We start from the raw sequence: 24,021 nt of genomic DNA, 5'->3' as shown, positions 1-24,021 counted from the left end.
CAGAAAACAGAAGCAGACACTTGCCAAGGTATGCGAGGCAGGCAGGGAGGATTTTTGACATCTCTTATAAAAGAAATCACCATCCAAGTATCTGTCAGGTTTGAAGGTGACTGTGAAAAATCTGAAATAACATACTAAGTCTGACTTTTTTATTGTTACAAGAGGCTTTGAGCAAATTCACAGGTCTAGTTTTGCATCAAGTTGTAATGCCGCAGAAGATATTAAAGGCATCACCAATTTTGACATGATCCAGGCTGTTAATGACTTATACTTGTTATCCCATGACAGATGGTAGCAAGGGCCATTGTGAAAAAATAATAGAGGTGTGTGTAAAATTACCGTGCACTCATACTTCCTTTTTGGCCAGAGAACTCCAAGAGCTTTACAAACATTAAGCCTCATGGCACCAGTCTGATAAATATTATCCCCATTTTTACATCCAGGGAAACTAGACACAGAGTAGTTAAGTGACTTGCCCAAGGTCAATGAGCAACTCAATGCAAGTGCTGGAAACAGAACCCAGTTCTCCTGCTAATCCTATGATCTATCGCGAGACAGGCTTCCACTGCAGTCCAGTTCCTAGTGACTTGGTGCCCACAACACAAAAAGCAACACTTAAATTGGCAGGCTTGGCAGAGAGGTCAAGGCCTGATTCAGCATAGAGACTAAACTACCCACTTCCCCTGGAGGGTCTTCTTGCTAGGGACAGTACATTAGAAAATGTGCTCTCCCATTCATTTCAATGGGCATGAGCACAGAGTGAGGTCCTACTTGGGCCATGTCCACACTACCACTTATGTCGGCAAAACTTGTTGCTCAGGGGTGTGACTATTCCACCCCCCTGAACGACATAAATTATGCCGGCATGAGTGGTAGTGTGCCCAGCGCTATGTTGGCGGGAGAAGCTATCGCCGCTCACTGGAGGTGATTTCAGGCTGCTGATGGGAGAGCTCTCAGCACAGAGCTCTCTATATGAGAGACCGTACAGGGGCGCAGCTGCACCGGTACAGCTGTGCCGCTGTAAGCTCTGTAGTGTAGACATGGCCTCAGTCACATGAGTAAGGATGGCAGAATCTAGTCCTTAATGTTTGCCAAAGATGCTAGACTGATAGTCAGGGCCTTCCCTAAGGGGGTGCGGGGCCCGGGGCGGAAGTGACGTCACTTCCGGGACCGACCATGCCGAGGGCAGGTAAGGGAGGCTGAGGGAGGCAGTGCCTCCCCAAACAGCCAGGCGTGGCCCAGCCTACACTCCGCCCTGCCAGGGTACTGCTTTGGTAGCACTCCTGGGCTCCAGCGGGCTGGGGCCATGGCGCCCGCCTTCCTGGGGGTGGGGAGGAGGCTCCGGCAGTGCCACACACTCTCCGTCCCGGCGCTCTGGGACTGGGGAGGCTGCAGTCGCACTGCCATGCACTCTTCCCCTCCCGGCGCGCTCTCCCTCGGGTGGAAGGGGCAGGGCTGAGGGTAGCCTCCCCCAGCCAGCGGTTCACCTGCCGCCCGTGCGGCACCGGCCAATTGCACCAGCCCACAGGGGCCCCGAAAGCATGGCGCCCGGAGCGGTCACCCCGATGCACCATCCCCCAGGAACGGCTCTGCCGATAGCGCTGTAAACTGAAGCACTGGGCAGGACCTGCGTAACGTTTTTGCTTCCTTCTAATTTTATTTGAAACCAGGAATTTCTCCGAACAACTGAAAGAAACGCTACTCCTCAAATGTGCTTGAAAAATGTCCTTTTGCAGGGCTTGGAAAGAAGTATCTTACTGGGGTCGATGTCATTAGCAAGGACCTGGGATGCACCGCTCATCACAGCAGCGATTGCTGTTGCTCCACATCCACTTCCGAGATCTAGTACTGATCCCATTCTGACAGCATCCGGGTTATCTAAGATATACCTGAGTATAAAATGAAAACTGGGTGAGAGTCCACTTCATAGATGTAATGATGCAGGATATTAATTCAGAAGATATTCCATGTAAGCCTTGCACGCAGTCTCTCCTGCAAACCAGCATGTCTGTGCTAACACCAAAAACCACCAGAGGGTGCATGCAGTGCGAAAACAGCAACAAGCTACATCCTTCATTCCAATCAATCAGATCATTCTCTCCGTTTCAAACATGGAATGAATGGGTTAAAATTGGATGGTGGCTATGAAACTTGACACTCAAAGCAGGAAATGGAACAACTGTAGCTGATAGTAGTGACATTAAAGTTACAACTATCAGTACAAATATGAATGTTTTAACAGCAATGTCTGGATAGTTTGATGCAGCACTCAGCCTCTGAGAGATGTAAATTCTATAACTTCAAAGCAACTCATGTCTTGCCACATGATTTATCTGACAACTTGCAACACGAGCTCCTTTTCTGGTTTTTAAAGAGCCACATGCTCATATTCCACTGAAATGCTACACCGGAGTGACTGGAAAAATAAGACGAATTAACAGTGAATGTGAGATTATGCTTGGCACCATGACAGCCAGAACCATTGTGCTGTGAAGAGTCAGCAAACAAAGACCTCTAACCTGGATCTGAGGAGGAAAAGCCTGAAGACTATATAAGAGCCAGGTATTATTATTATTATTTATTATTATTATTAAATACTGCGCGTCATTTTCTCCCCCATGTGTGGGGGTGGGATGAAAGTTGTCCTAGCTTCACAGGGGCTATGACAATATACAACAGATGAGACTCTTCACTATTCTGCCATGGGGAAGGGGTTTAACCAACCCTCCTCCCCTTATTCCATACAATGAGCAGGCAGCACGACCCTCCTAATGTGCAGATGTTCTGAGATCCACAGGGATATTCTGTAGCTTAGAGGGCACCAACAAAAAGAGCAATGGAATTTATGTGGTGGCCCAGTAGCACTATTTCCTGGCACCCCAGGCCAGATTAACCCATAGGCTAATAAGGCTATAGCCTTAGGCCCTCCTATTTTTAGGCCCTACTTTAGGCTCTCATTTTTAGGCCCTCCATTCCACACTGAAGTAACAGCTGAGCGACGGTAGCGGGGCCGTCAGAAATTTTTTCTCATTAGATATTGCTTTGTACAAATTAATCTATCAAGATTGTGAATTCAATTTACGGTGGTTGTGATTTTGTCTTTGTGGGCCGAGCAACATAGAACTTTGTACACAGTAGGCCTACACTGGACAATAGAAGCCATGTTGAAGAAAGGAGGATGGTAGAAATTGAAGGAGGCCAAAGACAGACGGCAAAGACAAGATGCAGTACTGAAAAGTTCTCCTTTGCTCCTAACGTTTTTTCCTCCTGCTAAGTCTGGTGGTGAGGAAGTCCAGGCGAATACCAGCCCACGTGACCCTGTTGCGCCTGCGTCTGATGAAAAGGAGCAGCCTCCTGTGACTTCTCTAGCTGCAGTCTCACCCCACTCCTCTCAAGACTTTCCCAGTGATAGTAAGACAAAAATATCCTTCTCCAACGATCCAGGCGCGTGGGACGTGACTTCTCAAGATCTCATTGCATATTGGACAGAGAAGGGCCCACAGAAATGCCAGAATCTAGATGCTGACTTGTCATTGACAAAGCAAGAGTACACCAATCAGAATTGTTACCTGACCAAGTCAATGTTTGAATATGTGAAGTCTAACAAACAGATTGGCAAACAAATGGCTCATCTATTCACCTTCTAAGAAGAAAGTGTACTGTTTTTATTGCAGCCTGTTTTCTCATACCAAAAAGTGGGGAATGTTCTGCAAAGGCTTCAATGATTGGAAGAATACTGCATACATTATCAATCATGCAATGAGTGAGCAGCATACATCGCCAGCAGCTACCATGCCCGAAAGAAAGTAAGTGGCAGAATTGATACACAAATGGAAAATCAGTTTTTGGAAGCTCGTGCTTATTGGAAGAATGTTCTCAGATGCGTCGTTAAAACCATAGTTTTTCATGCTGAGCATGGTCTGCCATTCCGTGGCTCAGATGAGACTGTTGGATTGAAACACAATGGCAATTATCTTGGCATTCTAGAGCTAATCTCTAAGTTCGACCCTTTCTTAGCTCAGCACATCAATGAAGATGCAAATTATGGAAAAGGCCATACATCATATCTATCAAAGACTATTCGTGATTAATTCATTGCGCTGCTGGCAAAGACACTATCAGTGATTATAGATGAGATCAAAGATGTGGAATATTTTTCAGTGTCTGTCGACTCAACACCGAATGTGTCACATGTAGATCAGCTGACTGTCATCTTGTGTTATGTGCTACCCAGCGGACCAGTTGAGCGTTTCATGACCTTCATAAACATCACCAGCTACACAGGGGAGAAACTTGTCTCGCACCTACTCAATTTCCTTACCAGAAATGGGATTGACATCCGCCTTTGTCGTGGCCAAAGCTATGACAATGCAAGTAATATGAGTGGCAAATATTCAGGGATGCACGCAAAGATAAAAGAGCACAGTGCTTTGGTTGATTACATACCTTGTGCTGCTCACTCACTCAGCCTTGTTGGCCAATCTGCCGTGGATTGTTGTGTTGAACCAGTTTCTTTTTTTGGATTTGTCCAAGAATTGTACAATCTTTTTTCTCTGCATCAACCAGTCGCTGGATGATTCTTAGAGATTCACTACCAAAGTGGTGCCCAAATCACTCTCAGGGACACGGTGGAGCGCTAACACTGAAGCTGAGAATGCAGTTGTTCTGGGATACCCCAACATCCTTGAAGCACTAGAGAGCATCGAGGAAGATGAATCTCAAAAATCAGCAATAAGAAAAGATGCGACGATCCTGAGTGATGCAATGCACCCTTTGGAAACTGCTATTTTGTGTGAGGTCTGGAATGATATACTTCAGCCATTCAGCAGGTGCAGTCTACGCTTGCAAAGTGCTCAAATTGACCTTTCCACTGCGGTAAACCTAATGAGGAGTCTTGGAACTGTTTTTCAACGAATGCAGGATAGTTTTGATGTGTATGAAATTCAGGGGGCTGCAAAGACTGCTAACCATGAGTAAGAGTCAGCCAAACGCCGCAAAAGACAGAAGACATGCGACGATGCAGCTTCCCACTCATTCAGTGACAAGGAGGCCTTCAGAGCTAATAACTTCATCACAATCACTGACAAACTGAAGAGTTCATTAGGACATTGGATCGAGGCTTACGAAAATATTGACAAAACTGTACTATAGTGTACTGACAAATTTTTTGCCTAACGTTTCAAGTTCTGAAGTCAGTGAAGGTTTCAGACGTCTGTGTCAGAAGGACCCAGACAATCTCCCTGTCGATTTTACTAAAGAATTTCTTCAATTTGTTGAATTCGCATCACTCTCAGATTTAGAGAGAAAAGATGATGAAAGCAAATTGTATTTGGATGTACTGAGTTATCACTGAAACCAATGTGACAGAATGTTTCTGAAATGTTGAAACGGCATTACGGCTGTATTTGTCATTAATGATCACTAACTGTAGTGGAGAAATGTTCCTTCTGTCTTCTAACCAGGGTCAAAAATGTCCTCCGATCCACCATGACTCAAGAGCATCTCAGTGCTTTGTCCCTCTTGAGCATTGAGAATGAAATCATCAGGTCTTTGAATTACAATGACATCATTCATGACTTTGCCACTGCTAAAGCTGGGGGGGGGGGTTGTTTGAAGAATTGAGCGTAGTTAGAGTAGAACAAACTTGTTAATTTTACATAAATAAATAAATATGTAAATATGTTTGTCGATAAATGTTTTATGACTTCATAATTGTTCTTGCAATATGTAATTCATACTTAGGCCCTTCCCTCCCATTAGTGTCAGGCCCCTCATAACCTTAATCCAGCCCTGCTGACACCCTTTCCTCTATGGCAGCCTTGCTCTCTCTCAGATGAACCCATAACTTATATATGGAGGGGGGGGCATAGAAAAGGAGGAGCGTGCAGCAGAACCCTGCTTGGATCTGAAGTAATGCAAGTAGAGAGGGTGATTGTGCCCAGAATATTTTTAAGTACCTTAATTCCAACTCAGTGTTTCTCAGATTGCCTGTAATATTGATGTTCGCTTTAGAAGTTCAGAAAACAGTTAGGGCCTAAATGCTAGCCCAGCGTGGAAATAGATTGCCTTAGTGCTGGAGACAGTTGTCTGCAAGGCTAGGTTAATAAGGTCTCTCAGGTTATATTGAAAAGGGTACTCTGAAACTTTGTCATCAGAGAGCTCAGATGTTGTGGGAAACAGACATTGTTGAAAGAGCATACAATTGCGGAAGCAGCATTTCCCCCCCCTACGCACCGTCCATTTTTCACTTTTTCAGATTATGCAATTCATTACTGAAGTTCTCAGGTCAGCAAAACAGCAAATCGTTGTTAAATCTGCTGGTGAAATGCCAGAGCATTAATTAATGTTGCTAACCAAATGGTTAGGTAGCAAAGGCACCATTTGATAACAAACCATGGAGATGAGATTAACTACAGAACCTAATTGACTTACTGTTTTTAGCAGCACTTTAATTGTGTTGAAGGTCCATCTAATCACCTCTCATAACTTAGCTGTGAGACTCATATTGTTTCCAACTTAAAAAAGCCTCTGATTTTTGCTTTCTTGCAGACAAAAATAAATAAAATGATAAAAATTTAAAGTATTAAAAACCCAACCCAACCCAACCCAACCCCAAATCAAACCTTTCCCTTTCAACTTAATGGGAGATGGCTGAAGGTTGGCTGTTTGCAGTAATGACTCATGACTTCTTAGGTAGGAGAAGATACTTCTGGGTGATATAAGAACATTAACAGCCCCTGGGAATCAGAGACAGCATCTGCATTTTGACTGCAAAATTGTCAGAAATAAAATATGGCATACAGTTTGTAAATGAGTGCAACACGGTCAGATAAATATAAAATAATCCTGTCTGTGTACATTCCCGCCCCCTTATTTAGGATTTTAGAACCAGTCTGGATATAGGTTAGGCCTTGTCTACACTCAAAGGTTGCACCAGCAGAATTCTACCCTTTTCAGTGGACACAGATATGCTTCCATGAGCATGTTTTGTCTCCTCCTGGAATAACCCTGAGTTATTGTGAACTAAGTATTCCCCTCTTGAAGTGACACTAAATGATGTGATTAAATACCTTGCAATATTTTTGTGGAAAATGCAAAACTTTCCCACACATCCAAATTCAGCCCTGGTGTAAACACATGCTACTCCATTGAAGTCAACAGATTTAACAGCCAACAGTTATTCTACATACAGCAGCTGCACAGACTTCATAGTCATCAGCAGAGATAGTACTTGGGACCTTCTATTCCAAAGCCACAGGCTTCTATCACTTGAGCTGAAGGAGAATCCGTGTTAGGTGTACTTGTACTAGGGCTTACAAACCCCTTTGGCTGCAGCCACTAGAGAGCAGTACTATCACAAGCAAATCTGGTATCCAATGCAGCATGGGGTGATAGTACATATTTACTCTAGTGGTCACTGGGCACTGTACCTGGACAGGGCTTGGCCTCCTGGCCAGTAGATTGCCCAGAAGGGGTCGCCATAGGGCCACAAGTCAGCTCTTTCCTGCCAGAATCTGCAGCGAGGCGTCAGAAGTCGCAGTCGTATCTCTGGTGTGAGGTGCCCACTGCTACTGACTTCAGTGTTCTCCTCCAGAAATGCTCTCATCTCAGGATCCAGGAAGCTTCCTGGAGTCCTGTGATAGCAGCATCTCCATACCAAAGAGGTGCTTCTGTTACTGCTCCTTGAAGCTTTTGTGAGGACATCCCTACTGACAAAGCCTATAAACCACTTCAAGTAGCAGAATACCATGCCTCCCCTTTGGTAAAAATCCTTCCTGATCTGAATTCAAAGCAGCTGCACAGCGAAGGTTGATCTTGTAAGTGTGTGAGGAGACGTGTTTGAAACCAACTCAGAAGCGGTCTCGTTTTGTAGCAATGGATGGCGATTCCTGAAAGCAAGAGCAACGTATTAATGATAAAATATCTATTTCAAGGTTAACAACCATCAATGCTGCAAGAGGCGGCAGCTGGATAGGAGTTGCTATACGTGGATGAAAGATCTCAAGTTTGTCAGGCTCATATTTCCCCATGTCACAGGTCTACAATGTAGTTCCAGAAAAGGCAAATCCTACACAGGGGTGGAGAACTTAGAGGACAGTGGGGTGGGTTTCTTTGGATGGAAAGCAACAGTTCATGTGACAGCTCATTACTCTAGTTCTGTTATGGCAGGAGGAGACAAAGTCAACCCAATGGGCCAAACCATGGCTCCACTAAAGTCCATGGCAAAACTCTTATTGACTTCAGTGGCCCTAAGGAAACATAAACATGCACTGAGCATAAATTACACCACATACTGTTACTGCTGGGCTTGCCGTTTAGATGGACTTGATTTCTAATTTCAACTTTAGGCCTTGGATGGCAACTGGTACTGGCATAGCTATGTCAGGCAGGGGTGTGAAGGTATAATCTCTGACCGACAGAGCTGTGCCAGCAAAAGTCCCTAGTGTAGACGCAGTTCTACCAATAAAACTGTGGTTTTGCCACCATAGCTTATTTTACTTGGAGGGGGCAAGTGGAGGGGGCTGCGTCCAGTATAGTATGCTAGAGTAGCTATACTGGCAGTGTGCTCTTAGCATAGACCTGGTCTAAGGCTCGGCTACTAATCTCACATTCTGCAGCAGGTATTCCCATAGGGAAGGCGAGAGAGTGAACATGAAATGGCACCTTTGCTACAAAACCGTGAAAAGGTTTGGGGAAGGGTATTACTTTGAATTGTGCTCTACTACAGTGTCTTTGGATACTTAAAATAAAATCCATGACGGGAGTGGTGGCGTTCAAGGGAATGAGCCATTAAAGTCATCAAATCAGGGAACTGCATATGGGGAAGTGTCTCAAACACTTCCAAGGACATACAATGTCCGTGATTGAATTGACAGATTTAAAGATTAAATACACACAGTTTTTAGCGTCTGCCTCCCTACTCCCCACAGATAAACACAACAGCAGGATGTTCACACCTATTGCTTTTCAGTGAATGTTCAATCTATGCAACTATGCACAGGCATGGCAGAGAGCCCACGTTGTTGTTATATGTGGCATGAACTTTAAAGTGGCTATAGAAATGCTAATTAAAGGTTCAATGGCTGCTTTGAATTTTGTTAAGATATTTATAGTGCAGTACTTAACTAATCTACTCTCCAGGGGTGAGTAAGAAGTATTCCCTGGCAAGTGGGGGGGCATTAAACCATCAATTTCTGGGGACTTTAAGCTTTCACTAAAACAAGAGCAGGTTCCAACCCATAGGGTTGTGGAGATAGCCATATGTGAGCTGAATGAAAACCACTGTAGTGCGGTCTGCAAAGGGAGGGCTTCAGCACTTGTGCTGAGGCTCGTAGCTTTACCAAGCAGCAGCAGAGTACAATGAACAACACTGCTGCCAATCAAAACACTGTGGGGGTAGCAGCAACACTGTCGTGACTCCAGTCAATTTCACACTGCCCCCAAGTGGGACAGATATGAACTACTCATTGGGAGGAGGACCCTAAAAAAGAGGCTGTGGCCCCAATTCATTGATGCTCCACAACCACCTTACACCAGCTCTGCCAGCAAAAAGGGGCCAAAAAGCTGCCTTTCTGTCCCCTATGGAATTTCAACAATGTAGAGGAAGTCCCTGGCAGGCGGAGAACAGGCATTAATTGACCCAAAATGTACACATAGGGCATGATTATCCATTTCTGCTACACCCAGAACACTATGTGTGCCCAGGGGTGCCACTGGAGTGCAAGACTGGGCCCTGAGTGCATCTTAATTCATGCCTTAAGCTTTTTTAACCTCCGGTCAAAATCAAATCAGGACACTAAGGAGAGCAATGACTATGCTATTATCACTTAGCTCACACCTCTGCTGAAAATTCTTGCTGCCTTTGAAGTTGATGGAAATCTAAAGTCTTTCTTACCTCTAATTTTTTTTCCAGGTGTAGGAACAACGCACCTTATTTTCCATTCAAGAAAGAGCTCTATTATTGAATCTCCTGTGGATTTCCACGTAAATGTTGCTTAAAATCCTGCACTGAGTGGGCTGTCAAACGGTGGGAACAATCTGAATGAGCGAGACATTTAAAATCTCTTAGTTTTAAAACTATCAGTGTAACACAGGCCAAAAGTTTAATCATTAAAGGGACATTGTTAACTTAAAACCTACATTCCTAAAATATGTTATACACATAGTATTGCAATTTACGGCTAATATTATTACAAGTGGGATGACCTGGTAACTATAGGCTAGTTAGTCTGACATCAACACCAGGCAGAATAATGGGAAAGCTGATACAGTATACAACCGATAAAGAATTAAAGGACAGGAATATAATCAGCACCAGTTAACATGCTTTTATGGAAAATAGGTCTTATCAAATTAACTGATTTTATTTTTTAAGAAGATTATGTCTGGATGATAAAGGTAACTATATAGGTATAATATACTTATACTTTTGTATAGCATTTGCTTAGTACTGCATGACATTCTGATTAAGAAAGAGCACTAAACAATATCCATAGAGAACACATTAAATGAATTAAGCACTGGCTAACTGACAATTCTCAAAAAGTAATTGTCAATGGGGAATCATTATTGAATGGGATGTTGCTAGTGAGGTTTCATAGGAATCAATAGTAGGCCCAATGCTATTCAACACTTTGCTCGATGATCTGGAATTAAATATAAAATCACTGCTGATAAAATTTGCAGATGACACAAAAATTAGTGGAGCACTAAATGATGACAACACGACAATTATACAGAGCCATCTGGATCACTTGATAACCTGGGATAAAATATGCTTTAATACAGTCAAATGCAAAGCTATGTATCTAGGAACAAGGAATACCGGCGATGCCTACAGAATGGGGGACTGTGTCCTGGAAAGCAGTAACTCTGAAAAGGATCATTGTAGGCTAGTAGTGGACAAGCCACTGAACATGAATGAGAAGCTGTGGTTAAAAACAGCTAATGCAATCCTTGGATGTATACATAGGGGAGTTCCAGTATTGCCAACCCCAAATTGTCAAATATCGTGAGCCAGGCTCACCAAAAATCATGAGATTGGCTTTAAAATAATGAGATTATGTAAAAATAATACATTTGATGTTGTTTTTATTTGCCTCCCGCTTTTTGAGCCTTTAGGATGCAGTGTACTGGGGTCACATTTTGAAGCTTTCTCCATAGCCACGAGGACTAGAAACGTCCTTTTCTTTAAGAATGAAGGCTGAAATCATCACATATCCACCTGAATCCAGAAGCTGGGGCTTTAAGGAAAACAATTATCATGAGACCCATGACAAAATCATGGGAATTGGCAACACTGGCCACTACTGAGATATAGGGAGGTAATTTTACCTCGGTATAGACAAGGAAGTAGTCAGAAGCAGGAAAGTGATTTTACTTCTGAATACAGCATAAGTAAGACACATACTGTGTACATGTCCAGTGTTCACATTTTAAAAAGAAGGTAACAAAATTGAAGAAGATTCCAAAAAGAGCTGCAAAAATAATTTGGGGGCTAGAGACTTAAATATCCCAACCCGTTAAGAATATCAAAAAGAAGATTGAGAAGTGAGTTGATTACTGTGTATAAATACCTTCATGGGGAGAAAATACCAGGTACCAAAGGGCTCTTTAAATCAAGCAGAGAAAGACATAACAAGAACCCATGGCTGGAAGCTGAAGCTAGGTAGATTCAAATGAGAAATTAGACACAAATTTTGAATAGTGTGTGTGATTAATCACTGGAACTAACTACCAATGAAAGTGGTGTATCCTCCATATCTTGATGTCTTCAGACCAAGACTGGATGCCCTTTTGGAAGATATTCTTTAGTCAAACATAACTTAAGCTTGAGACAGACACAAGTTATTGGGCTCAGGATAAGGGTAGCTGGGTAAGTGTTAATGGCTCATATACTGGAGGTCAGACTACATGACAATATGGTCCCTTCCGGCTCTAAATTCTATGAATCTATGAAGCTGAGAGACAGTACACAACTATGTGAAATTCTGTGGTCTGTGTTGTACAGATGGTCAGACTCACTAGATGATCTAATGGTCACTTCTGTCCTTAAAATCTTCGAATCTATCAAAAAGAGAGGACTTTTTTTTTTTTTCTCAGTTGGTTTGTATTTCAAGTCAGTGCATTTGACCGCACTTTGTTTTATGGTCAATTTCATGATTTCCCGTTTAGTCAGTTTTCCAAGTTGTATGGGTTTCTCCTACAGCAACAGGAGAGGGAAAATATCGGTTTCTAAATATAAGAAATGTGAGCGTAAAACCACATACGCTGACAGAAGGACTCAAATAGCACGACCTTTTTTTTTAACTGATTAGATTTCAAATTAATTGTGTTCTTCGGATAAAATTAATCCAAAAATAAGGGATTCTTAAAACTGCCTTAAAATTAATCCAAAAGATTGAGACTTGCCAGGTCTGTATCACTGACCATGTACCTCTCTTCCCAGCCTCTCTTAAAAGACTCACGGCTTCGAGAGCAGCGAGCCTGCTGCTCAGCAGAGCTTCGTACAGTCTTCTAACAGTTCCACCCCTGTCTTCGTGGGCCAGGGGAGTAGGGACTGAGCTAGTAAAAGCAGTCCTCCTTAGGAAGGTGCTGCTAACACTGTGCTAACGCTAGTGCAGAAAAGATTTTAACTTTTAATGTTTTTTAAAAGCCTACCTTTGTTATTACTGTGACAGCTTAAAGCTGGAGTCCGTCTGCCCAGTGAATCTGTCCTTCTCCATTTTGTTGTTGTTGTTGTTGTTTTGCAACTTGTGTTGTTGCTGTGGTTAGCAAATAGCATTTGCCTGGCTTTCTGTTTCCTGTTTCACGTGCACCAGCACGGTGAGATCATCAGGCTCGTGCTCTGCTCTGGAAGCCACGTGCATGATTTTTCCCTTACATCCCTTAAAGGGGGCAGTGTTTGATATAGTAGAACTGCTGCTGGATCTGCCTTGAGATGCCTGTGTAAAGGAAAAATCCTGCGATGGCAGGGAGACAGATCAGACAGGCCTCTTGCCATCTCTAAAGTTCTGTGATTCTTGGTGAGGTTAGATTGGGATTATATATAGGAATAGTCTGTCTAAAAATTGCATTTTTTAAAAAAGCCAGATGTTCTTCCTGATGTGAAAGAGAGCAACTGAGATTACAAAATCAGTAATAAGAAAAGGAGGACTTGTGGCACCTTAGAGACTAACAAATTTATTTGAGCATAAGCTTTCGTGAGCTACAGCTCACTTCATCGGATGCATGCAGTGGAAAATACAGCGGGGAGATTTTATATACATAGAGAACGTGAAACAATGGGTGTTACCATACAGACTGTAACAAGAGTGATCAGGTAAGGTGAGCTATTACCAGCAGGAGAGCCGGGGGGGGGGGGGGGACCTTTTGTAGTGATAATCAAGGTGGGCCAGTTCCAGCAGTTGACAATATTGCCGGCACCCAGTGCCGAGAGGCTGAACAACAGCTTGAGTTGGTTTGTTACCCGGTGTGCTACACCCAATAATCACAATGGGGTGGAGAAGCAGAAAAGTTTATTTGCAGCTGCAAAAAGGTACAGGGAGAATAAAATCTCAAATCCTGCACACCGAGCAGGAAGTTACACAGGCTTTTATACATCCTTTTTCCCAGCATACTTATCCAATAGCAAGCTGCCCCAAGTATCCATATAGCCAGCCAATCCAGTTCCCAGCTAGTTCCCTGATTCTCTGTATCATTTGTTAAACTATACATAAAGCTGCTTTATTCAGCACTGTTCTTCCATATCTGCCCTGTGTGGACTTGCTTAGTTTCAGGCAGTCTGACTCTGCAACATATTGTTGCAGATTCTCAGCATAACTGCTGTGTGTGCCTCCAGGCGGGGGGGCCAAGGACACTTGGGCCTAGTACGCAGAACTGCTGCAAGTGCCTCCAGGCAGGAGGGGGGGCCAAGGACACCTGGGCCTAGTGCGAGGGGGCTTCATCGACACTCGTGGTCTTCCATCCCCTCGAGTTACCTAGTGGCCATGCCCCAGTGTCCCCAACAACAACAACGTGTGAGGAACAGTGGGGGGGAGGGAATAAACATGGGGAAATAGTTTTACTTTGTGTAATGACACATCCACTCCCAGTCTTTATTCAAGCCTAAGTTAATTGTATCCAGGTTGCAAATTAATTCCAATTCAGCAGTCTCTCCTTGGAGTCTGGTTTTGAAGTTTCTTTGCTGAAGTCTCTCAACAAGCATTCTTACAACGACAATACCCACCTGCTGAAGTGAAGAAACAGATTGACAGAGCCAGAAGAGTACCCAGAAGTTACCTACTACAGGACAGGCCCAACAAAGAAAATAACAGAACGCCACTAGCCATCACTTTTAGCCCCCCACTAAAACCTCTCCAACGCATCATTAAGGATCTACAACCTATCCTGAAGGACGACCCATCACTCTCACAGATCTTGGGAGACAGGCCAGTCCTTGCTTACAGACAGCCCCCCAACCTGAAGCAAATACTCACCAGCAACCACACACCACACAACAAAAACACTAACCCAGGAACCTATCCTTGAAACAAAGCCCGTTGCCAACTGTGTCCACATATCTATTCAGGGGACACCATCATAGGGCCGAATCACATCAGCCACACTATCAGAGGCTCGTTCACCTGCACATCTACCAGTGTGATATATGCCATCATGTGCCAGCAATGCCTCTCTGCCATGTACATTGGCCAAACTGGACAGTCTCTATGTAAAAGAATAAATGGACACGAATCAGACGTCAAGAATTATAACATTCAAACCAGTCGGAGAACACTTCAATCTCTTTGGTCACTCGATTACAGACCTAAAAGTGGCAATTCTTCAAAAAACAAACAAACAAACAAACAAACAAAAAATTTCAAAACCAGACTCGAATGAGAGACTGCTGAATTGGAATTAATTTGCAAACTGGATACAATTAACTCAGGCTTGAATAAAGACTGGGAGTCGATGGGTCATTACACAAAGTAAAACTATTTCCCCACGTTTATTCCCCCACCCCGCTGTTCCTCACACGTTCTTGTCAACTGCTGGAACTGGCCCACCTTGATTATCACTACAAAAGGTCCCCCCCCTCCACCACCACCCCCCGGCTCTCCTGCTGGTAATAGCTCACCTTATCTGATCACTCTTGTTACAGTTTGTATGGTAACACCCATTGTTTCATGCTCTCTGAGTATATAAAATCTCCCCACTGTATTTTCCATTGCACGCATCTGATGAAGTGAGCTGTAGCTCATGAAAGCTTATGCTCAGATAAATTGGTTAGTCTCTAAGGTGCCACAAGTACTCCTTTTCTTTTTGCGGATACAGACTAACACGGCTGCTACTCTGAAACCTGTCAAAATAAGAAACAATCCTTGCAGTCTAATTTACTTTTCACTCTTTGTGTTTCGCTCAACCAGGACAGTGAACCTAAACTAGTCAGTTTCATTTTCGCGTCCTCATGTCCTAGCACAATGGTGCAATGTCTAGGGTGCCCATCTTTTGTTGGTTTTTTGAGACTGAAATTCTTATAATTCCATGGCCCTTCATACTTACTGATAACAAGCATTTCCCATACCAGTGTTCTAATTGGTTTTTAGTTCTGCATTTGAAAGTAAAGAACAAAATGAAACAAAAATAATTAGAGTGATCCAATTTATAGTTGATATGTTCCTGTAGGGAAAAAAAACATCAGTTATTAGTTATCTGTTATTTGGAAGAAATTCAGCATGTGAGATAAAAACAAAGATAGAATTTGGTAACTGAAAACCATATTATTTTGAGATTGTTTTGCTATGTGAATAGTGGCTTCTAAGAAGTAAAGCGCTAAACCTCCGATCCTGCACTCACTACAACAAAACTACTCACAGGGTGAAAACCTGGCCCCATCAAAGTTAATGGGGGTTTTGCCATTGACTTAAGGGGGGGCCAGGATTTCAACCACAGTGCATCAAGTTAAGCATGTGGATAAATTTTTACAAGATCAGGGCCTGAATCTTCAATGGCTGATACAGGCTTTAACCACACTAATGTCATTGAGTGTAATAGGAGTTATCAATCTAAATTCCATCAAAGTGGAGTGGAAAGTGTAACCTAAATTAATGCATATGAAATATCATTGTTTAATGATATTGTATTTATTTTTGCTACTATTACTATGTTCTTGTGTTTTATAAGATATCTATATTCATAAAACTCAAAATTATCAGCACCAAATTCAGTAAAATATAGTATAATTTTCTTAAAAATCTGACCATCTGTCATACAGATGTGAGATGAAACTTCTAACTTAAAAAAAAAAAAGATTTTGTAAAAACTCTTGCAAACTGGGGTAAACTAACCCTAAATTTAAAAATGTAAATAAAAGAAAACCAGATGGGAAATGGATTTACACCCTGTACCTATTTTTAACAATAGTGAAGTTTAGTTGTTTTTTTTTCTTTACTCACTCATAGAGCCTCTGTGAAATAAAGTTAACTCAGTCTAGATCAGGGTTTCCCAGCCTTAATGTAACAGCAGCCCCTTTCAAAGGGATTTACTGGGACCATTCCCTCCCCTTGCAAACAGATACTGTATCTGTCCCTCAAGCAAATTTATAATATGCTTCCCCATTTTCTACTGAATGCATCCGATGAAGTGAGCTGTAGCTCACGAAAGCTTAGGATCTAATAAATTTGTTAGTCTCTAAGGTGCCACAAGTGCTCCTTTTCTTTTTCCCTCTCACAGATTCCCCTCTGCTTTCAAACTCCGTCTCCTCCACCTGTGTGTTTCCCTCCCAATGGATTTCCTCTGCCCCACCACCAATTTCCCCTAAAATCCCCTCATCTGTCTTCTCCTGAGATCTGCTCTGTCCTCCCCAATCTCTCTCCCAGCACTGCCTTTGTGCTTTGAGACTGGGAAGAGGGTGGTGTCAGGAATAAGGGTCTGAAGCAGAGCCAGTCTCCAGGCATCCTAATAGGCACAGCTGGCCTGCAGTAGGCTGCCTGATTGGCTACATCCCCTGACTGCTGGGAAGAGTCAGCAGATCAACTTTTCAGCCCAATAGCAAGCTGGCAGCTGCTCATAGCATTTACCCATGTCTGTGATCTTGCCTGTGTGACTAGCCCTGCTTCACTCCAGATAACCTTGCTCTGACTCTTGATTTCTTACTCCAGTTCTGACTCTAGGCTCCCATTCCTGGCTACTGACTCCTGCTCTACCCACAAGGCCCAACTGCCCACATCTCAGTTACTAACAGGCAACAGGCCTCCTCTCTTCCTTCCCCAGTCAGTCCAGCCATGTGGTGGAGCGGCAGCTTCCATTTACCAATCCCCTTCTGTGCAACCCTAGGGTGAAAGTTGGACTCTTGTCTCTTGTTCCCCCTGCTGGCTGAATTTGGTGCTGCCTCCTTGTGTGGCTGATCAGCAACCCCCCCCCCCCCCACCCCCAGAGGAGAATGGAAGGAGTGGTGGTGCTGCAGCACATCAGGGCTCACTTGAGGCTGTGACCTGCCTTTTTCTACCTCCCTTCACACATGTGCATGCCCCGTGAAGCTCCCTGGTGATATGCTTTGGGAGTCTCAACTGACAACCTGGGAATCATTGGCCTACATCATAAACTGAGTTGCTGAGTACAAAAGCACAAAAAGTCTCTTGTTCTAGAATCCTTCTGACACTCAGTATGACATTTAGCAAACAGCCTTTTAAAGGGAGTCTTGCTTGTCCTCTGAAGTGACAACTATAAACCCCAAAGTTTTTAAAAGTAAGGCTGGTAATCGCACAATGTCCTAAACCTAGATCTGCCCGAATCTCTTAGGTTATGAGGCCATCTAGTGATCAGCTGGTTTAGTACAATTAAAGTGTCCTCTGATGTGAAAGCTTCTTACAGAGCTGGGAGTTTCATTTAGACATGGATGATCCTTTTGGATATTTTGGCAGAATGTGGCATGTCCTTACTGCACCTCACCTCTGTCTACTGTGCAGTGAAGCACAAAATGAGCAATTTACGATTGAGGCACTTCACTGTGGATGTACTTATACAGGCAGATTTCATCTTGCAGGTCTGTTACTAGATGTGGCAAGTTAAAAGATCCAACATTCACATTAAAGCAAGAGGTTTAGCTACACATGAGATATGATCTAAAAATTCCTAAATGCATCCTTATAAGGAATAATACATTCCTACACGATATTATTCATTCTACAGCTGAAATGAAACTGCGGCGTTTTGCGTCCAAACTGTTGAAGATGCTGCCTGACAATGCAGAAAGAAATTTGACAAGGAGATCTTGCCCATTTGCTCAAACAACAAGAATAAAACAAAAAGAATGAGACAACTTCTCAGGTACAATCATCCTAAACTTCTGACATGAGGCCGCTAAGCTTCTATTTGAACCTTGGTGAAATGTTTTAACATCTAACACGCACGCTTCAATAACACGTTGTGGGAATTCAAAAATTCTTCCACAGTCACTATCATCTCTGTGATTGGTTGACTGAGAAAAAAGAGGATTGATGACACAGCTTCACAATACTGTCCAGAACTCCCAGAAAGACTGTGTCTCTACATTTATAAATTTAGGCTTCTGATGTGATATAAATAAAACATCAAACACTAACACATAATTTTTAAAAAATATATAAAAATCATAAACTAACCAGCCGATGATCTCCAATAAAACTTCCCTAACGCATAAACATCATCCCCTATTAAATCTGTCCCACTCCAAAAGATCAAATAAACTGATTAGACTTTCAGGTCATGCTGAAAGACATTAGTCCTGGGTTATTTGGGACCAAGATAAGGAGCAGGTTTCAAAACTGATAGGCCCTCATTATCAGCCCCTTCTCACTTAAACTGAGATTTCATCTTGAGGGTCTCTGCTGATCACAGCTGTCACTGTATTTGTATTTAACTAATGTAACTATGCTGAAATTTGCACGAAGGATGAGGAGGACTTTGAGCAAAACATAGCACAAACTTTGTACACCAAGGGACGGTACCAAGAGACACTAAATTTACAAAAGCAATTGAAGGAGGTTTCAGAGGGATTTGTTGGATTACTGCCTGACGAGGAAATCTAGCTCAAGCTAATTAACAACAAAGAAATGGAACCACCATTAGGATGGAATAGTTCATTCCTTCTCTTTTAGAATTTAAAACTGATGTTCCAGTTTTGTATCTCAAATCTATGTTTGCAAAGAAGGTTATCACAGTTTATTGCATCAAAATAGTAAAAAATGATGGGAATAAAATCACAGGGGTCAGGAAATTTGAATTCAGAACGTTGCCAATTTTTAACAGACTTGCACTCTCATCCAGCCAGCTCCGAATAAGTCGACTGCGTTTTTAGCATATTAGGATCAGTTCAAATTTCATAGTTGGTTAGATGCTAAAAAAGCAGTAAATTTGCAAAACAATACTGGTAGCTAAAGGCAAATACAAAAGATCAGGGGGTAGACTAGGACTAGAGTCTTATGTTTTCTTTCATTTTACTTACAAAATTGCAAATTCCACACTTTAGACAATATGTGTCTTTCTGTGTTTTTGAGGAATTAATATACTGACATAGTGAACCACACAACACATGATTCATTTAATTTTGTGTTTCATTTCACAAAAGCTTTGTGTGTTGTCAGTATGCTTCATGCCCCCCTCCCCCAAGAAAATAACAAATGAGTTCTAAAAAGTAAAGGAGTCCTTGTGGCACCTTAGAGACTAACAAATTTATTTGAGCATAAACTTTCATGAGCTACAGCTCACTTCATCGGATGCATTCAGTGGAAAATACAGTGGGGAGATTTATATACACAGAGAACATGAAACAATGGGTGTTACCATACACACTGTAATGGGAGTGATCACTTAAGGTGAGCTATTACCAGCAGGAGAACTCCTTTTGTAGTGATAATCAAGGTGGGCCATTTCCAGCAGTTGACAAGAGTGTCTGAGGAACGGGGGGGGGGGGAATAAACATGGGGAAATAGTTTTACTTTGTGTAATGACCCATCCACTCCCAGTCTCTATTCAAGCCTAAGTTCATTGTATCCAGTTTGCAAATTAATTCCAATTCAGCAGTCTCTCACTGGAGTCTGTTTTTTCTAGTAGATTATGAACATTTGCCTGAAAGTCTGAAGCAGCAGGGAGGGAGGGAACTTTTAGGATATGACTACGCTGCTAAAAAACCCCACCTGTGGCAGTGTCTCAAAGCCCAGCTCTCTTGGGGCTCATGGCTCAGTGCTAAAAATAGCTGTGTACATGTTCCAGATCAGGTCCCAGAAGCCTGGTAGCGGGTGGGTTTCAGAACCGAAGCTCCAGCCCAAACGGGAATGTCTACACAGCTATTTTTAGCACTGTAGCGTGAATCCCACCAGCCCAGCTCTGTAGAACTAGGCTTGGAGATACTTCCGTGGCGTTGTTTTTTGCAGTGTAGCTGTACCCTCAGTGGGCACCAGCAGGGTCTACATGGGCCAATTAGTGCACAACATGTTGCTGTGCGTTAGAATTTACCTGTAGTGCTCATTCCTGCACCAGGTAGACCAGCTCTAAGGCACTGAGGAGCCTACATCTCACTGACAGTCAATGATATTTAGGCTCTTAAGCACTGAAGCCACTTTTTAAAATGGAACTTAGGTTCCTAAATCCCATGGGGGCTTTAGACCATTTTATCCACAGTCCCATTGAAACTTGTGGCAACTCGCCAGCATGATTTTTGCCTCCCCTTGGGCTGACCATGGAGAGAGGAGACCACAGAAAATGATCAATCCAGGCAGCCAGCAAGCACATCCCTGGTCAGCCAGACAAGGTGAGACCTGTGTCCTTTAAAAGAGGCTGCAAAACATACTCCAACCACTCCTACATGAATTTCTTGCAGGTGTGGACTCAAAGTGCTCTCAGCTGCAGCATGGGGCTGTGGCTGTCAAGGAAGCAGCTTCAGACTGAGGCTTAGCCACTTCCATGCCACATAGCTACTTGTACTACTATGTTGAGAGACATGCTGAGAGATTTCACTAGGAGAGTGAGCGCTAGGTTGCCATCTGGCTTCCCCTGAATGTACCTGTCCTAGCTGTATGGATTTCCCAGTCAGTCCTCCATTGACTCCATCTTGGTCTCCTGGGTCATTTGCAGAGGGTCCCCTTCCATCAGGCTCAGACTGGATGCAGGGGTGAAAGTAATTTAAAGGACTTACTGGTACGCAGGGCCGGGGCCCTGAGCAAGGGGGCGGGGCCTCAACCTGAAGAGGCAGGGCCTTTAAATCCCAGGGCCTTTTTAAATTGCTGGCCTGGGGAAGCTGCCCCCTGCTGGTACGGTTGGTTGTATACCAGCTTTTGCTGGTACACCATACTGGACTGGCTTACTTTCACCTCTGACTGGATGCCTATGTATCCAGGAGTTGCAGGGGCATTTAGTGTCACAGCAGTTTGCAGAAAGCAGCTGGTTGGGTGAATGGAGAAGCTGCAACTCCCCCCGCCCCCACCAGATGAACACCAGTGCCCTAAACAAAGCAGCTCCAGCTGGAGCAGCAACAGATGAAGTGGAGGGGGGCTCTGGAGCTGGGCCAGGGAACGGGGGAGAAGAGCCTGGGGAAAGAAGGAGGCCTTGCAGCTCAAACTGAGTGACAGGAGGTGGCTAGTGCAACGGCTTCTGTGTAAATAGTACAGTACAATGCTGTGGCTGCAGCCACACCAATGCTTCAGCAGCATGATCTGTCCACACTGCTTCTACAAGGGGAACTGTGCCCCTTAGGAGGCCTCTGAGGAAGGGAAAGCCTCTGGAACTTGGTGAAAGTGGGGTCTCCACGGGAAAGGAACATCTCACTGACATTGGAGCACCTCCAACTTGCCCTCCAGCCGTGGACTTGCCACCTGGCTTCCAGTTTACATCTGGCTGAAACGTTGTGAAATTTAGCCAAAAAACTTCACTATCTTTCAATCTGCTCTACTCCATGGTCTGTCACCAAGAGGTGCTCACATGGAGCACAGCCTGGCACTAACCATCCACAGACTATAGGTTCCCTTGGCCACATATGAATGGAGCCACAAACTGGCCTATACCAGCACCTGGTCTGCAGGAACAGGCCCACAACCACAAAGGATCCATATTCAGTGGTATACCTGCCAATGAGCCTGTAGTAAGGAATGCTTTCTAGGCCTTTGTGTTACAGATTTCCAGGCATGGCTTGTGCCTAGCAAGTTTTAAAATATTGTTGATTCTTTCTCCCGTTTCCAGACAGAACAGTTACCTCCAGCTGGCTCAGGAGGCAGAACGGAGCCTGAAGCAGTGTGGAAGACTCCATACACATCTTTGTGCAAAAGGGTTCATAGGGTTTGGGTTCATGTATGCTGTCCTTGACTCCAGGAACATGGCAAGCATCTCATGTTGTCTTTCAGAAGTTTTAACAATTCTGCACAAAAGCAGAGTTACTTCATAATTGGCCAGTGCCAGAGAAATACGTGGAATTTTTCAGTGCCTTTCTAGCTACATAGGGCCTGGCCCACAGTGGTCACCTGACCACTTGGTTTTTACCTTCACATCATAGGCTGGCAGCTATTCTGACCCTCACTGGGGCCTTCGGGCACAGAAAATGATAAAGGGTTGGGCCAGATGCAAGACAGGTGCCACCCAGTCAAAACAGAGTTACTAAGGTTACTAAGCCTTGCCCAAGGTGGCCAGTTCTAGTACAAAGTGTCTCCTTTGTAGGGCTGTGTTCACTGTTACACTGCTGGAGGCCTTTGAGGTGGGCAGTATAGCTGCAGGCCCATGAATCAGGGTTAGGCCATGACAGGGGCTCTGCTCTTGACTGATTTTCAGTGGAGTCCAGAAAGCATGGACTCTGATGATGCTACTCTAAAGATGGCAGAACGGCTCCATAGTGTCACCAAGCTAGCCTGCTTGGCAAATGCCTTGAAACTTATTTTCAATTCAACCAAGCATGAAAGGGCTGCTGTTCATGCACATAGACATGGGGGTAGCCTTCTAACTTGCTCTTAATTTTCAGTGGTATTTTGCAAACCATTGACTTTTCTGGGGGTTTCTCTCTCTCTCCTGCATGCACGCCCCCTCCAAAAATTAATTTAGCACCCATTACTCAAGGATAGGGGCAGCTCTCTCAGCCTTATTAGCCCGTTTCAATGATGCACATGTTCCATATCCAAGCTAATAGGAAGTGCTTTTCAGACTGCTGAAAGCTGATGTTCACCTAGACGGCATCTGACCGAAGCATCATATCTTATGTATGTGCCTCAAATGTTCCAGAAACTTTCATCCCAGAAGAAACCCTCCAGTTCAAGTATGGATATGTAGTCACAGTATTGTTTTCTGGACATAAAAACAGACAACTGAAAGGAAGAAGCGTTCTCAATGGAGGATTTGAATTCACACTCTACATCTTCCGATGTATGCACTGGGAATATTAGATGTCACTGGTGCACCATGTGAGGTTGCATTGCATCCGTCCAGGCTACAATGAGTGTGCCTGTCAGTGAAAACCAGCAAGGAATTGGAATGAGCATCCCTTGAGAAGATTCAGTGGGAGTGTCTCAACGGCTGTACTGGTATGCTCCAGCCTTCTTCCCTAGCAAGTACAGCCACATGCCAGAAATCCAGTGGCTACTGGGAAATGAAGCTATTTGCATTTGAGCATGGGTGGAAGGTTCTGGGCCATAAGAACATTATGTTAGAGTATCTCAAGCTCTTCCATCCCAAAGGCATGCATTTGTCAAAGACTGGTTCGGATTTGTTCAACCTCAACCTTCATTCGTGGTTTAAGGAATTCTTAGCAATTGGTTTGGGAGAGGATGCACTAGCTGACTCCTGCTAGGTGTAAACCTTGCAGATTGGCCTGCTTGGGCTACACTACAAAGTCATAGGCTTGGTCTACACTACAAAGTTAGGTCAATGTAAGTTGCCTTGTTTTGACCTATGCCTGCATATGTCTAAACTTAAATTTGTCTCCAGCCAATATAATAGACCTGTTACAGCAACACGGGAAAACCATCTCCCTGAATAGCGTAGAGCCATGGTCAACCTACTTTGGTCTACACAGTGTAAATGTAG

At 43.7% G+C, this 24,021-nt stretch overlaps 1 protein-coding gene across 4 annotated transcripts in view; it reads right to left on the bottom strand.

Moving 5' to 3' along the window:
* ETFBKMT (electron transfer flavoprotein subunit beta lysine methyltransferase) overlaps positions 1–12,799 on the bottom strand; it is a 28,976-nt gene extending 16,177 nt beyond the window's left edge. For 2 of the 4 annotated variants that reach the window (XR_013347268.1, XM_077827759.1), the window contains exons 1-4: positions 12,661–12,799; positions 9,896–10,038; positions 7,431–7,889; positions 1,759–1,889 (exon numbers count right to left, since the gene is read on the bottom strand). Coding sequence is in view for 3 of the 4 variants with exons in the window: in XM_077827759.1 (XP_077683885.1) it covers positions 1,759–1,889; positions 7,431–7,750 (451 nt within the window). In the remaining variant the exon portion in view is untranslated. The remainder of the gene's footprint in view (positions 1–1,758; positions 1,890–7,430; positions 7,890–9,895; positions 10,039–12,660) is intronic. The other 2 variants (XM_077827772.1, XM_077827781.1) reach the window with 2 other exon arrangements.
* Between the last annotated feature and the right edge of the window lie 11,222 nt (positions 12,800–24,021).

This window comes from Eretmochelys imbricata, chromosome 1 (assembly GCF_965152235.1).
Source record: "Eretmochelys imbricata isolate rEreImb1 chromosome 1, rEreImb1.hap1, whole genome shotgun sequence".
NCBI classification, from domain to species: domain Eukaryota; kingdom Metazoa; phylum Chordata; order Testudines; family Cheloniidae; genus Eretmochelys; species Eretmochelys imbricata.
This window is presented reverse-complemented; position numbering and strand designations above follow the sequence as displayed.